The sequence below is a fragment of the Morus notabilis genome, unplaced genomic scaffold (genome assembly GCF_000414095.1).
Source record: "Morus notabilis unplaced genomic scaffold, ASM41409v2 Scaffold155, whole genome shotgun sequence".
Lineage (NCBI taxonomy): Eukaryota > Viridiplantae > Streptophyta > Magnoliopsida > Rosales > Moraceae > Morus > Morus notabilis.
Genome location: NW_010361021.1, coordinates 4,579 through 20,641, shown reverse-complemented (window position 1 = coordinate 20,641; position 16,063 = coordinate 4,579). Strand labels below are relative to the sequence as shown.

Here is a 16,063-nt window from a genome sequence, read left to right as displayed (position 1 = left end):
GTATAATTAACTAGCAATGAAGAACTCTAAGTGGGCCACGGGCCCTTCATTCTTGCTTAGATGGGCCGCCCTGAAATAAAAAAATTACTAATTAATTATGTTATCTTATAAATTTCACAAAAAAAATATTATATTTTAATTTCATTCTTATAAACGTGTAACTTTTGCTTTCTCTATTAACCTCTTCGAAATGAAAATTTTCCTTAATTAATAGAGAGAGGGAAAAAAATAATTAGTAATTATTACAATGATTTTAACATTTTACGCTAGAAAATTATATAATAATAATTCATAATGATCTTAATTTTTACTATTAGGAAAAAACTAGTTTTTTTTTTTTTTTTTGAAAAATTTAGAGAGATGTTCTCTATTTATGTTTCTTTCTAAACCCTTATTTTTTCCCTTTTTCTATTTCTTAGCTTGAAAGAAACAAAATTATTAAAAAACGACACAAAACTAAAAGTAAGTTAAAGGAGGAACATTTCCTAATCTTCTCAAGATTTTCCTTTTAATAATACCAATTTCATATTGGAATTTATTTGAAATCTTATACTCTAAATTCTAATACAAGGCTCTTTGTTGACGGTGAAAATTCGTCAATAAAAATATAACAAATTTTAAAACGAGTTGTGCGAATTTAATTATCTAAAACATGATTAAAACAATCAAATAGTAAGAATATACGAGAATTATAATAGTTCACCTTTGATTCAAGAGCTACGTCTACTGTAAGGAGGAGAAAATTCACTTAATTTTCAAAAAGAATTACACACTCTAATTGCTCTCAATGAGACTTAGAGATTTCTCGACCTACAATACCTTATTTATACCGTTCCCCATCATCCCAGCTGGTTTCTCCATTTAATTCAGGGATATTTCCTTCATCTTTTGAGATAATTTTCCAAAATATGGAGATTACAATCAATCATGACGATTTTATTGCTTAACTTTCGTATATTTGAATTACAAATAGCAAATCCTGGAACAAATCTCGCATATCTCTCGACTTCATAAGCGCTCACAGAACCAACTTCGCCTACAATTGTTGGTACTGTCGACCTCATATTGTCCTTTGTATCTCCTCAAAGCGGTCGACCTCCTATGTATGCCACATCCTTAACTAGCGGTCTACTTGCCATCTGACATGACGGCTAAGGTTGATCTGTCCTCGATCATTTAATGCTTTCATTTATGACGTGTGGACCCTATTCAATACCTGATTTAGGATTCAGAATTTTACCCTACAACACTCTTTAGTCCCATTCCCTGTATTTTTATCTCTCTCCTTTTTTTTTTTTTTGGTTACTTTTTCCCCACCACCCCCTTTTCTTTTAATTTATTTTCAGTTTCTTATTCTTTAATTGAACTGCCCCAAATTTCAAACGTGGCTGCTACAAATGTTTAGTGCATAACACGACAGTAATTAACAAAACTAACCAAATCTAGTGGTTGTTAAATTTTACGACAGAAAACTAGAAAAGGAGGTTACTTCTTTTCTTGTAAGACAGAAATTCCCAGACGTTAGTTATTAAAAGAAAACAACCCAAGAAAGACAAGATAGGGCGATTACGTCGATACATGCAATGACACCAAAAAGTTGAATCAAGCCCCATAGCTTCCATAAAAACAAGGAAAATCATGCTTGAATATGCCTAAAAAAATTGCACTTTACGTCAAAATCCTTTAGGAAATCTCGGCGTTACAATTCATTGTACTCATAAACCTACATTTTGTCCCTTTTAACACCCTTCCCTTTGTTTAATTATACACCAACCATTGATTTTGTCCCCTACTAATTACCAAGATCTCTATATATACGTAACTAATTCTTCAGAAAAACTAATAACAAGTAGTTTAATTATTAATATTCACCTTCATAGCATATTCATCAACCAAAAAAAAAAATGGTTTTTTTATGTACGTTTCCGACCGTAAACAAATGTTCATCGACCGGTCGAGAAAACCACACCGTGGTGACTGACATGGACGGAACTTTGCTTCTTTCCCTTACTTTGCTCTCGTCGCATTCGAGGTCGGCGGCGTTCTCCGGCTTCTCCTCTTGCTCTTGGCTTCCCCGTTGGCTGGACTTCTCTACTACTTCATCTCCGAATCCGCGGGAATCCAAGTCCTTATCTTTGTCACGTTTGCTGGGATGAGAGTCTCGGACATTGAGTCCGTGGCCAGGGCTGTTCTGCCTAAGTTCTACTCGGCGGACGTGCATCCCGAGTCGTGGCGGGTGTTTTCGTCGTGCGGGAAGCGATGCGTCGTCACCGCGAATCCGAGGATAATGGTGGAAGCGTTTCTCAAGGAATTTGTTGGGGCTGATATGGTTTTGGGGACTGAGATTGAGACTTATAAGGGTCGAGCGACGGGTCTTGTTCGCAGGCCGGGGGTACTTGTGGGGAAGAACAAGGCTGATGCGATTAAGAAGGCTTTTGGAGATACCAAGCCTGAAATTGGACTTGGTGATAGGCTCACTGATGTTCCTTACATGACAATATGCAAGGTATATATAGCTAAGAAACAATATTGATAAGATTTGTACTAAATATTAAGACCGCTGGGGTACTAAACACAGGTTCAACTTTACAAATACTAAACAGAGCAGGTTAAACTTTAGAGACAAACTGGTTTTGTAAACGACATGAAAAAAAAAAAAATATATATATATATATATGTATGTATGTACACTAAAGAGCATTAGGAGAACTAAACATCACAAGAGGTGACAAAATGTTAGGACTTCGATCATATTTATGGATGGAACAAGATTTAGAGACCAATATTCTTAATTTTAGATGTTGTGTTTAGTTAGAAGAAGACTATAGAATGCTGTGAGAAAAGATATACTTGGACCATTCATTTAAGTATGATAATTCAACGAAAATTGATGAAAATTTCCGTTAAAAACTGTAGTATCCTTTTATATGCTACCAAAACTTCTCCTTTATGTTAAGGGAATAAAAAAACAAATTTTGCTATTAGTTGGTAGTGATCAACTAATTAAGAGTTCATTTATGGATTTTCCTACGCGATTAAACAAGTTAACCAATTTGAATCTAATTTGCACGGTTGAACAAATTAAACTTGCAGGAAGGATACATGGTGCCAGCCAAACCAGAGGTGAAAGCAGTGCCAACCGAAAAGCTCCTGAAGCCGATAATCTTCCACGACGGCCGCCTCGTCTGCAAACCAACTCCGTTCATGTCACTCCTCATCATCCTCTGGCTCCCCATCGGCTTCCTCCTCGCCTGCCTCCGCATCGCCGCCGGTGCCCTCCTCCCCATGCCCCTCGTCTACTACGCCTTCAGGTCCCTTGGCGTCCGCGTCACCGTCAAGGGCACCCCACCTCCGCCGGTCAAAAAACCGGCCGCCGGCTCCGGCGATCCATCCTCCTCCGGCGTCCTCTTCATCTGCTCCCACCGCACCCTCCTCGACCCCATCTTCCTCTCAGCCGCCCTCGGCAGGCCAATCCCGGCCGTCACCTACTCCGTGTCGCGCCTCTCTGAGATCATCTCCCCCATCAAGACCGTCCGTCTCAGCCGCGACCGCGCCGCCGACGCCTCCATGATCAAGAAGCTCCTCCGGGAGGGAGACCTCGCCATCTGCCCGGAAGGGACGACGTGCCGCGAGCCGTTCCTCTTGAGATTCTCAGCGCTTTTCGCCGAGCTCACCGACGAGCTGGTCCCGGTGGCGATGGTGAACAAGATGAGCATGTTTCACGGCACCACGGCGAGGGGCTGGAAAGGAATGGACCCGTTTTACTTCTTCATGAACCCGAGCCCGGCTTACGAGGTGACGTTCATGAACAAGCTGCCTCTTGAGCTCACTTGTAGCTCAGGGAAGTCTAGCCATGAGGTGGCGAATTATATTCAGAAAGTTATTGCGGCGACGCTTTCTTACGAGCGCACGAGTTTTACGAGGAAAGACAAGTACAGGGCTCTTGCTGGGAATGATGGGACCGTGGTTAATGAGAAGAAGCCTAATAATTTGATCCAAGCTAAAAAATTTATGGGATGCTAGCTAATTGGTACTTTGTTATTTTGATGTTTTGTTTGTGATTTTGGTACTTGTGATTTTGTGGCGTGTCTCTAATTTTGTGAAAAGCAAGATGTTCTTGGAGTTGGAGGGGTTAAAGTTGAATATAGCCAGCAAAAGTTTGTGGCTATGTTACAGCTGTGTTAATTTTCATGCGGTGCCCAAATGTGGTAATGAAAAAGAAAAGGATGAATTTGTTGTTGGGAAAATTTGCCTAAAATCCTAAGCAAATAACAAATAACAAAAAATAACGAACGAAAATCAAAGCATAAAATCACACAAGATATTTTATACAAGTTCACCAATTTTACTACGTCATGTTTTTATTGTCGCATATTCCACTAACTGCTGAAGAAAGAAATCACTCAATCTCACTTTATGTTTTTCTCACACTCAAAAGATGTTTCCTAACCTCACTCTCTAATTTTCTATCTGAAAATTCGTGATAATAAAACCCTAGGACACTAGGTATTTATATTGTACAAAAAAAGCCTAAAAAAGCCCTTAAAAACCATCAAAACGGCCTCTGATTTGACCTGGCCGTGCCGCAGCGCTACTTCGAATCGCACATGATTTGCTTGTTGGCGCCCATTCTTGATGCCGCGGCATTATAAGGACGATTTCAGCAGTACCATAGCACTGAGCATTGGCGCCATGTCGCCATGTATGTAGCCTTTTGGTGCTGCGGCGCTCACTGACTGGGGCCGAAAAGAAAAAGGAAATCTCTATTGGTAGTCAAGTGTGTGTGTACTTATGTTGCTACATATTGACACTAATTTGCTACATACATATATATTATTTAAAATAAGGTATAATGATAAATTGATCCATACGAACTTTGAAACTAATTTTTGGGATCCCTCAAATTCCGTACCACTTAACGTGGAATGATCATCTAGGCTCAGGAGAAAAAACAAAAGGAAAAAAAAAAAAAAAAAAAAAAAAAAAAGAAAACAAAAAGGTGAATTTGCTTCGCCATCCAAGCCTAGTTATGAGGAAATAACCGAGTCCTGCGTAATGGCTGCAAATACATGATTTTGCCTCTGATGGCGAAAATAAAATTATCAGATTGATTTGCTTGTTTTCTGAAACGCATTTTCCTCCCTTTCTTTTTTTCCTTTCTTTATTCCTTCCCTGGCTTAATCAGATATGAAACTTGTTGTGAAATTCTGGAATTAATTGAAGGGGGAAAAAAAAAAGAAGCAAAAATGGAATCGGCAACAATGTCGTCTCTATCAAAAGGATCATTCACGTCAAGTAGTCTGGGAGACTCCTCAGAAATTGACGTCACTTTAACTCTCAGCGATACGCTTAAGGCCTTCAAGACGTCCCAGTTCGATCCTGAAGCCTACGTTACCTCCAAATGTCGAAACATGAACGAGAAGGTTTCTTTAATCTTTAATTTCACCATTTTTTTTTTCTAATAATTCCGAAGTAGGATATTAAAAATACTCTGTTCTTAGAACGTACTTGTATCATATCTGAGTTATTTTAAATTAAGAAAAATACGACAAGTCAATAGAATTTGATGAATTTTTGACGGTTAAAAACTGTGTCTAACAACAATTTTCATTGCCTTTTAACGTCTCAGTATTCATAGTTTTTATAGCATAGAACTCATACAATTATAGATGAAAATTTGCTTGAAAACAAAGGATTGACAGTCATTCTTTGTGTTGATTGACAGGAGATAAGGCACTTGTGCTCTTACCTGGTCGAGCTGAAGAAGGCGTCTGCTGAGGAAATGCGTAAAAGTGTGTATGCTAATTATTCCGCCTTCATTCGGTGAGCTCAAATTCTTCTCATAAAGTATGTAAAATGAGTTTCAAATAATAATCTACAAATCTTTGTAAATGAATGAAATAGTACTATGCTAGTAGTGATGTTAAAATCCAAACAACACAATAATGTGTGTTTGTGTTTCATTTATAGAACATCAAAGGAAATTTCGGAGCTCGAAGGACAGCTTCTTTCCATGAGAAATCTCCTATCAAGTCAGGCGGCTTTCGTTCATAGTTTAGCTGAAGGAGTTCGTCTTGATTCGCTATCAAATGACCATGAAGATTCAGCTTCAGAGGACTCGTATTCTGACGACAACAGAGAACTCTCCAAGACAGAGAATTGGTTGGTAGAGTTTCTCAACACCCTTGAAGTCCTTTTGGCAGAGAAAAGAGTAGAAGAGGCTTTAACCGCATTGGATGAAGGTGAAAAGATGGTGGAAGAGGCCAATCGGAGGCAAAATTTAAACCCATCAGCATTAGAATCACTACAAGTTGCTATAGCTGAGCAGAGGCAGAAACTGGCAGACCAACTTGCTGAAACGATGTCACAATCTTCGACTCACGGAATTGAGCTCCGTTCGGCGGTTTTAGCCCTAAAAAAGCTTGGTGATGGCACGCGAGCACATACATTGCTGCTCAAATCTCACCAGCAGAAGGTGGAGACCAACATGCGAAGCCTTCGCTCTCCAACCACTTTGTGTGGAGGAGCTCATACCACCGCGCTTTCGAAGCTTGTCTTCTCAACCATTGCACAAGCAGCCAGTGATTCTCTAGGTTCTTTCGGAGAAGAGCCTGCGTATTCATCTGAGCTCGTGACTTGGGCCGTGAAACAGACTGAAGCTCTTGCTCTTCACCTCAAGAGGCACGTCTTGGTCTCCTCAGCAGCTTCGGGTGGTCTGAGAGTGGCTGCTGAGTGTGTGCATATTTGTTTAGGCCATTGTTGCTTGTTAGAAGCTCGCGGGTTGTCACTTTGTTCGGTCTTGTTGAGGGTCTTTAGGCCGTTGATTGAGCAGGCGTTGAGCGCCAACTTGAAAAGGATTGAGCAATGTAGTGCTGCACTGGCTGCTGCAGATGATTGGTCGCTTGTTCATCCTGTAGGTACTCGCCCTCTTGGTTCCACTTCTTCTCTTGGAAGTTTGAATGCTTCTCAGCCAAAGCTTTCAAGCAGTGCTCACAAATTCAATTCAATGGTTCAGGTGAATTCGAGTTTTTCTTTTTCCTTTTTCTTTTTATCCCTTATCATTAAAAAGCTAATACTAAAAATGCTAACTTGAGTAGCCAAGCATTTATTGCATTACATATTGTAGAATTCAAATAATTAATTATTAACTAATTCAACTCATGATTTAGCATCAAAGAACATAGTATTATTGACTCAGTGATGGAGCCACATATTCCTGAGGGGGACACGTGTCCCCACTTAAATTTTCAAAATTTAATTTGAGTTACGCTCTCACTTTATAAGAAAAATTATAAACATGTTATCACTCAATAATTAAAATATATAATAACTATCACGTCTCTCTCGATATAATTGGAAAATTTAGTCCTCCATTGAAAAAATTTTCCGACTCCAGAGTCATTTAACTATTTCTAAAAATGAGTTTTGGTTTAAGGCTAGAAAGACTAATTGTGTGTCTGCTTTGAACTTTATTTCACGCCTTGATGTTTAGGACTTTCTTGATGATGTGGGGCCACTTGAGAGCCTTCAATTGGAAAGTATAGCACTAGAGGGTGTTGTACAAGTGTTCAACTCATATGTCAACTTGCTGATAAATGCATTGCCCGGTTCAACGGAGAACGAGGAGAATTTGGAAGGTTTTGGGAACAAAATTGTGAGGATAGCAGAAACTGAAGCCCAACAAATAGCTTTACTAGCCAATGCATCATTGTTAGCAGATGAGATACTCCCTCGTGCAGCTCTAAAGCTTTTGCCCCCGCAGCAGACTAACAACAGAATGCAGGAGACTCCCAAAAGGTCTCCTGCAGAGAGGCAAAGCCGTGTCCCGGAGCAAAGGGAATGGAAGAGGCGTCTTCAGCGCTCTGTTGACCGCCTCCGTGACAGCTTCTGCCGGCAGCACGCCCTCGATCTCATCTTCACAGAAGATGGGGATACTTGTCTCAGCGCGCAAATGTACACCAAATTGGATTTACATGCAGATGAGCCTGAGTGGTTTCCTTCTCCAATTTTTCAGGTAGTTTAGTTAATCTTGAGGATACATAGTTAGTGTGGAAGGTCATGTAACATGTTTAATTTTTTCAGGCACTTTTCATTAAATTAACGCGGATTGCAAGCATTGCGACAGATGTGTTTGTGGGGAGGGAAAGATTTGCAACTATTCTGTTAGTAAGACTCTTAGAGACTGTGATCCTGTGGCTGTCTAATGATCAAAACTTTTGGGAAGAAATAGAGGCAGGACAACAGCCTTTAGGTCCCCTTGGTCTTCAACAGGTAAATATTTCCACTACTCTTAAGGAAAGGAATTGAGTCCTTATTCATGATATCACATGCCAAATTGCTTGTTCTAATTTGATTCTTTTTTGTAGTTCTATTTGGATATGGAGTTTGTGTTGCTGTTTTCGTCCCAAGGTCGTTACCTTTCTAGGAGCCTACATCAAGTTATAAGAGACATTATTGATAGAGCTGTTGAGGCAGTTGAGGCTTCTGGAATAGACCCTTACAGGTACAAAAAAACTACTAAGCTCCTATAAGAATAGAACAATGCTAGGAGTACTGGCGCTGTCTAACACCACATACTGATAGAAAGTGGTAAATTGGTCCCACAACATGGACTTCATAGATAGACTCCGTCTTTTTATTAATTGAGATGTTGGACATGCTTCAAGCATTTTTCATAAAAATGAAATTTTTTTAAGGCCGGGGTCATGTTATTTTAGGAATGAAATAATTTAATAACAACCTCTATGTTTAACTTTGTTATTATCTTGCTCAAATTTTTTATAACAGTACACTAGTAGCATAGAATTTGACAGTAAATTTCAGCATTTATACTATATTTCTTCAGGAAAAGTTTGCTGCCAGGACCTAAATTACCTTTACCTATACTTATTTATTTATTTTTTTTTTTTTTGGAGCAGGAATTTGCCAGAGGGTGATTGGTTTGCCGAAGTGGCCCAAATAGCAATAAAGATGTCAACTGGGAAAGCGAATTTTGGAGATGTATAAAGAGATGTTACCAGCCCCACTGCATCATCAATCTACTCTCATGGGAGTACTTAACTTGGAGTAAAACCGTACATCGATCACAAGAAATCATTATATATTGAGGTACCAAAAAAAAACTATATAGCTAAGTGCCAGCTTGCTTTTGAATTGGTCAGCTGAAAATTCAATCTCAAACTTGATTTTAATCTGCTTTTCAGATCCTTGATTTCATTATCTCTCTCTCTCTCTCTCTCTCTCTCTCTCTCTCTCCTCAAACCAGTGTAGCTTAAAAAACTCTCTCCAAACACACTGGTATAACTTTTATAGGTGAACACCTCCAAAACCATGCACTAAACATACCAAGCTCGGGACAAGATCCTTCCAAAACTTCAAAGTAAATAGAAAATTAAGTTCTTGGAGTCCATTAACAAATTCAGAAAGCCCCTCTAAATGTCAGAACATTGAGAGTTATTTATTTATTTGAGAACGTGGAAGTAGTCAAACTTGCTTGAAAAGGTGAAGCGTGAAAGAGATTCTGCCATTGGGCTGTTTGTCGTTTTTATTATACGTAACTCACATTGCTCAATTTCATGAACTCTGTCATGTGTCAGGCGCTCAGTTAGAGGCATTAAGAACAGACAGCTTAAGGACAATTAATAAATTACTTTTTTACTGTCTCGTACTGTGTATGGCTTGGATTTTGCTAAGCTAAGACAAGTTTGATATTCTGTAAAACAGCAGGAAAACGATGGCACAAATTGTGTGCAGAAATTAGATCTTGTCTCATGTTCTCGAATACATAATACTCCAAAAGGATATATCTCAAACATATATCAAGTCCCAAAGTGTCATTCCTCAGAAAAAAATAAAAAATAAAAACAAAAGTCCCAAAGGGTCATTCATATGGAGTTATTTTAAACTCTTTAAATGTGTAAATTTGTAATTATCTAAACGTGAAAGATATGACCGGGCTATCATGTGTTAACATCACATATTAATAAAAGGTGGATCTCATAATATAACATCTGTACATGAGTCTACTTTATATCAGTTAGTATTTAAAATTGATGGCGCCTCTAAATATTTTTCGAATTGATGATGCCTCTAAATATTTTTCGACTCATATATAAGTTCCATCGTGCCTCCAAGCATTTTTTTAATGAACTCTACTATAAACTCATGGTTGTGGTAGGTTGTCAGTTTTTCAATTTTACGGCACGTTCCCTGCCCCACTAGCGTAACATGTCAAATTATAGTTTGTTTGCCTTTAGAAAATTACACATTGTGAGACATTGCTTGTATCTATTAGAATATTAGACTATTACATTTATCTTCTTTTAATAAAGCTATAACTTCACATGCATTTTGTTTCTTCCGTTATGTTTTCATTTTTATATCATATTTGAAGTGCGTTGTTCGATAAATGAATTTAATGTAACTCTTTGGCTGTGTTTGAAATTGATTCTGTTTTTATTTTTTACGTTTTTTGAGAAAAAAATAAAAACATTTCTAAAACGGCGTTTGACGCAATAAAAATAAAAAACAGAAATAAAAACGATTTTTTGATTTAGTGTAAAATGAGAAAGAAATGAAAAATGATTTTTAGTCGTTTTTCATTTTTTGTTTTCATTTTCTCCTCTCTCTCGAGCAGAGAGAGAGAAAGAGATACATTAATGGGTTTTTTTATACTGAAAATAATATCTTGATAAAACTACCAAACGCATTTTTAAAAATGATTTCTGTCTGAGATTGAAAACGTTTTCATTTTCATTTTCATACAAAAAATAAAATCATTTTGAAACGAATTTCAAACGCGCCCCTTATGTTTTTGAACTTGGAAAAGGAATAAAATTTTTATTCTTCAACCTAAATATAAATGTTACTTTTTGACTGTAATATACTCTATTTAGACGCTTAAGAGGAAAAGAAAGAACAAAAGAACGAAGAAATAAAATTTGTGAGAGTTGGTCTTTTTTCTCCAGTTTTACAATTACAGAAAAGAAGTAGAAGTACACAAAACAAAATGTGGGAGAAAATAATTAAAGAAATAGTTTATGTGAGAATTCGAAAATTTGTGAACTCGTAACATTGAGTATTTTAGAGCATTTTACTAAATTTTTAAAGGTTAGAATATTTTTGTTTTAAATTTAGTGTTAGGAGATTTGAACTCTATACTTATTGAAGGTACCAAAGTAGGATATGAATTTATCATTAGACTAAGTTTACGACGACGCAATAATTAGAATCAATTTTTTTAGTTTGACATTATAAGGTTGGACATTATTAACATGCCTAAATCGGTCTTAGAAAGTAGCACAACCAGGGCATACGTTTGTTCTTTTTAAACATGGAAATCGAAAAATAATTAATTCAAAAAAGAAATTATGTGAAGTATTTGCTGGCACGTACTAAATATGGAATGCATCTTTATAGACTCAATGTTTTATCTATTTATTTATTTTGACAGTAAATCATTTGTTTCATCAGTAAAATAAAAACAAAAACAAAAACCGGCATGCACAAAGCAAACCAACCAAAAGAGCCAACAAAATTGTTTAGACCAAAAAAAAAAAAAAAGTGCTACAGGAAAAAAGAAACATTGGTTCTAGACAAATAAGATGCATGATAAGCTTAAGTTCCGCTCATTTCACCGATTTGAATTTAGAATTTGAGTTTTGTTACCGTAAAAAGTTCTCAAAAACAGTCACATTTAACTTTTTTATTACAGTAAAAAATTCTCACATAAAATCACATCTCAATTCAAATTAAAAACTCGAATCAGCGAACTAAACGAACCCTTAAAGTATGAGCAACGACATTGTTCTTAACAAAACCCACCTCCCAGTTAGAGCTCCTTTCCAACAACGCATCCTCAATCACCTTGACATGAATCACCTTAAAAAACTCACTTAGGTCCTCAACGAAATCCTCCTCCTAATTAATTAGAGGTCCCTTCTAACAACTCGTCAACTACCCCTATGGCTTTATTTACTGGCCCTTGTTTGACTGATGCTTTGAGCTGTTAAAGAATTTCAGTTTCCTATTACAAAAATAAATAAAAATCACTGGTTTTACTGTTCACTACTTCCTAGCATACGTAGTTTACGTAGTTTGGATCTTTTGAAGCTAAAGGACAATTTTTTTTTTTTAATTCAGCATAACAAAAAGGACAAGTGTAATCATTTATGAACTGTTGGGAAAGATTTTTTTGCAATATTTTAAAGCAAAATATTCCGTGTAAATCCTAATTTGATGAGACTCCTCTAACCGTAACGAGTGCTGAGGGCCATCATTGATTTAACGCAAATATGCTTTTCAGCAACTACAATCTGTAAAGGTCAAAAAAAGACAAAAAAAAAAGAAGAAAAACAAACTTGACAGTTGACACGTTTAACCTATCTCATGGCTTTTTCTTTTCTTTCTTTTTTTATTTTTTCTGATTTTTTTTTTTTTTAAGGACATCAAATTCAAAGTGCTGGCTGGCTCAAACTCATAGACTTACCTTGTCAAGTTCAGAAAATATAAATCCCAGAAAACAAGGGCTCACTTTCTCAAAAATCCCAAGCACCCAAAAAAAAAAAAAAAAAAAAATCTCAACTCTCAAGTCTCAACCATCCACTCAAACAAAATGGCCTTTCAGTTCCTTTGGGTTTTAGTCTTCACTGTCCTCCTGGCTTTTGGAAAGGCAAATAGCATTTTAAGTGAAGTTTGCAATCCAGATGACCTTCAAGGCTTGACAAGTTTCAAGTCCGGAATTTCTTATGACAATTCAGGTCGTTTGGAGAAGTGGGCTGGTCTCAGTTGTTGCCAATGGGAAGGCATTTCTTGTGACAACACAACCGGCAGAGTCACACAAATAAATCTCCCCGGTTTCATCACACAAGAAGGCTTGGTTCTTCAGACACAAATGCAAGGCTCATTATCTCCTTCACTTACCCTTCTGTCATCCCTTCAAGTGCTTGACATTGGAGGGCAGTTTGGTCTTTCTGGCTCAATCCCAACATCAATCGGTCAAAGCCTTCCAAATCTCCAAAAGCTCATTCTCTACAGCAACATTCTCACTGGTCCAATCCCTGAGAGCATTGGTAAGTTGTCCAAACTTGAAGAACTTGCACTTCATGAGAATCACCTATCTGGGTCAATCCCTCCAAGCTTGGGAGGCCTAAAGAATCTCAAGAGATTGTTTCTACACACAAACAATTTTTCTGGTGTAATTCCTGGTGGGGTTACAAAATTGACCAATTTAGTGCAATTGGATCTTCATGCAAATTCTCTTAGTGGTAATATCCCAGAAAAGATTGGAGATTTGCAGACCTTGAAAGAGCTTGATCTCTCAGAAAATCTTTTGGGTGGTAATATTCCAAATTCTATTAGTAATTTGACTTCCATTTCTGTCATGTACTTGGACCAAAACTCTCTTGAGGGTCCAATTCCTTTCCCATCAAGTCCTGGCCAATTGCCACTACTTGGCTTTTTGAGGCTGCAAAACAATCATCTCACTGGGAAAATACCACCAACTTTTGGAAATCTTGTGTCCATGGAAAGACTCTCTCTGGAAAACAATAAGCTTGAAGGAGAAATCCCTTCTAGCTTTGGTGATTTGTCATCTTTATCAGAGCTATATCTTCATGGGAATCAATTATCAGGCCAAATTCCTGAATCAATTGGTCAGCTTTCTAAGCTCATAATGTTGACTCTCTCCAATAATCTCATTGAAGGACCGCTTCCTCCTCAGATGTCTTCCCTCCAAAACATTCAAACACTTGACTTGTCTTTCAATTCTCTTAAACTGTTTTCCATCCCAAAATGGATAGCAGAATTGCCCTTTCTTTCACGGCTGTACTTGGCTGGTTGTCGAATCGAAGGCAAAATCCCGGAGTTTTTGCAAAACACTCCAAGCCCAATTCAGGAACTGGACTTGTCATCTAACAATCTCACTGGCTCAATGCCAACTTGGCTTGGAAAACTCTCTCGGCTCTACTCACTCAACCTGTCAAGGAATTCGCTCGATTCGGAGATACCCGATTCGATATCGAATTTGAAGTATCTGGGTGTGCTTGATCTGCACTCAAACAATCTAAGCGGCTCAATAAGGCGCGTTCTTGAAATGGGGTCATATTTGACATACATTGATCTCTCTAACAACAACTTTTTAAGTGGAATTGAGGAAATAGCAGACTCAGAAGAAGATTTTGAGATTCGATTTCTCAACTTGTCCAACAACTTGCTGCAAGGAAAATTACCAAACTCCATAGGGAGATTCAAGTCATTGCAGAGTTTGGACTTAAGCTCAAACAGGTTGAGTTTTGGCTTGCCTGATGCCATAGCAAGTCTTAGCTCCTTAAACACACTGAAGCTGCAGAAGAACAGGTTTACTGGGGAAATTCCTGATGGGTTTTTGGAGCTGAGAAAGTTGAAGGAATTGGACTTGTCAGATAATCTTCTTGTTGGTGAAATCCCAAAGGGTAAACCTTTGAGTGACTTTCCCGCTACCTCTTACAAGGGTAACAAAGGGTTATGTGGGAAGCCTCTCAAACCATGTATGTAACTGATTTTGAAAATATTAAATATTATAAAAATGTTTTTTTCTTGAGAATCTCGTATTCATGAGAAGTTTATGACCAACGTCGTGTTTTGGAAAAAACAAAAAAAACAAAAAACAAAAAAAAAAAAACTTTGTTTTTGCTTAGAAATGGGTTGGGAGGTCCTTTTGAAGTTTAATATTGGTTCAACATTGGACGTGGCATATCATGCAGTTAGGTAGAGCGTCAAGTATGATTGGGACATAAATTCAATTTTAGAAAGCTTCTTATGTTATGTTGTGCCTATTTTTATAATGTGCCTACTTAAATAAGGTTGATATTATGGTGGACTCGGAAAACGACTGGGAATAAGAGCAAAACGACGTCAACATGACGAACCCAACGGCAAGCTCTTGCCGCTTGAGCTAGCTGATGGGTTTATATAGGAGTATGGGGATAGTGATTATTGTTTTCCTACCTTACTGCATGCTCATGTCGTTTCATGGTCCTTCTATAAATCTGTGTCGTTTGAGTCTTGTCATCACTTTTCATTGCTGGTGTAGTTTTCTAATTTCTCGTCATCAAAGAGTTGTCGTTGTCCCACATAATGACGTTGACGGATGTCGTTTTACAGATTGTTGTCGTGTGAATTTATATCGTTTTTTTTATTGTAATTGTCTCCTATTTGATGTCGTTGCTTTAGCTTATGGCCAGTTCGATTTTATTCAATTGTCGTTTTGGCTATCGCCGTTTTTCCAAGTTGTGATCTCGTTTCTAATGGGTACTGTCGTTTTCAAAGACTGTTGTCGTTTCATTTCAGATTTTGCTGTCGTTAAACATTTTTTACACTACTATCGTTTTCAGTTTTATTTCTTTTTTAAGGCTATGATTGTTTACCCATTTAAGTTTTTCAGGTTGTCCTTTTCGGACTGTTTTAATTCTCTTTTTTTTCCCTATTTCATACCGCTGTATTAAAAAAAAAAAAAAAAAAGTCTAGATCGCGGTTTATAAAGTTGAAGCGACTTCGGTTTAGTTTAGTATTATTTTTTCATCCTAAAATCAGCTTCTGCTTGTAGCAGAAACTGATTTTAGTATTTAGTAAATCTCCTCAAAAGCGCTTTTTGAAGAATTTTTTAAGAACTTACAGCCAAAATCAGAAGCAGCCTAAAGACAATTTTAACTTTTAGATTGTGCGGAAATCAGCATAATATAATTAATGAAACTTTCATAATATCCATAATACCCCTAATGAAATTTAAAATTTACAATCTTCTCAATTTAAAATTCATACTCGTAATATAATATAATATAATATTATAATAAATAATATCATAATTATATTAATAACTATAATATTATTATTTTTATCATATAATATGATATTATAATAATATTATAATTATTTTAATAATATGATATTATAATTATAATATGATATTGTAATTATTATATTAATAGTAATATAATAATTAATGTAATTAAATATTAATATAATCTTATAATTTGAATATTATTATATATTATAGTGTATTACATGTTATAATATATTTATTATA

At 36.8% G+C, this 16,063-nt stretch overlaps 2 protein-coding genes and 1 pseudogene across 2 annotated transcripts; all 3 read left to right on the top strand.

The window, feature by feature from the left end:
- The first annotated feature begins 1,904 nt into the window (after window positions 1-1,904).
- On the top strand, window positions 1,905-4,194 carry LOC21403917 (annotated as a pseudogene).
- Window positions 4,195-5,246: 1,052 nt separating this feature from the next.
- On the top strand, window positions 5,247-9,006 carry LOC21403916 (exocyst complex component EXO84A). The gene is made up of 7 exons (XM_010098001.1): window positions 5,247-5,423; window positions 5,726-5,823; window positions 5,971-7,015; window positions 7,493-8,014; window positions 8,083-8,271; window positions 8,367-8,503; window positions 8,919-9,006. The coding sequence occupies exons 1-7, from the start codon at window positions 5,247-5,249 to the stop codon at window positions 9,004-9,006; spliced, it is 2,256 nt and encodes a 751-aa protein (XP_010096303.1).
- A 3,607-nt stretch (window positions 9,007-12,613) lies between these two features.
- Window positions 12,614-14,533, top strand: LOC21403915 (LRR receptor-like serine/threonine-protein kinase FLS2). Its single transcript, XM_010098000.1, has one exon. The coding sequence runs from the start codon at window positions 12,614-12,616 to the stop codon at window positions 14,531-14,533; it is 1,920 nt and encodes a 639-aa protein (XP_010096302.1).
- The last annotated feature ends 1,530 nt before the right edge of the window (window positions 14,534-16,063 follow it).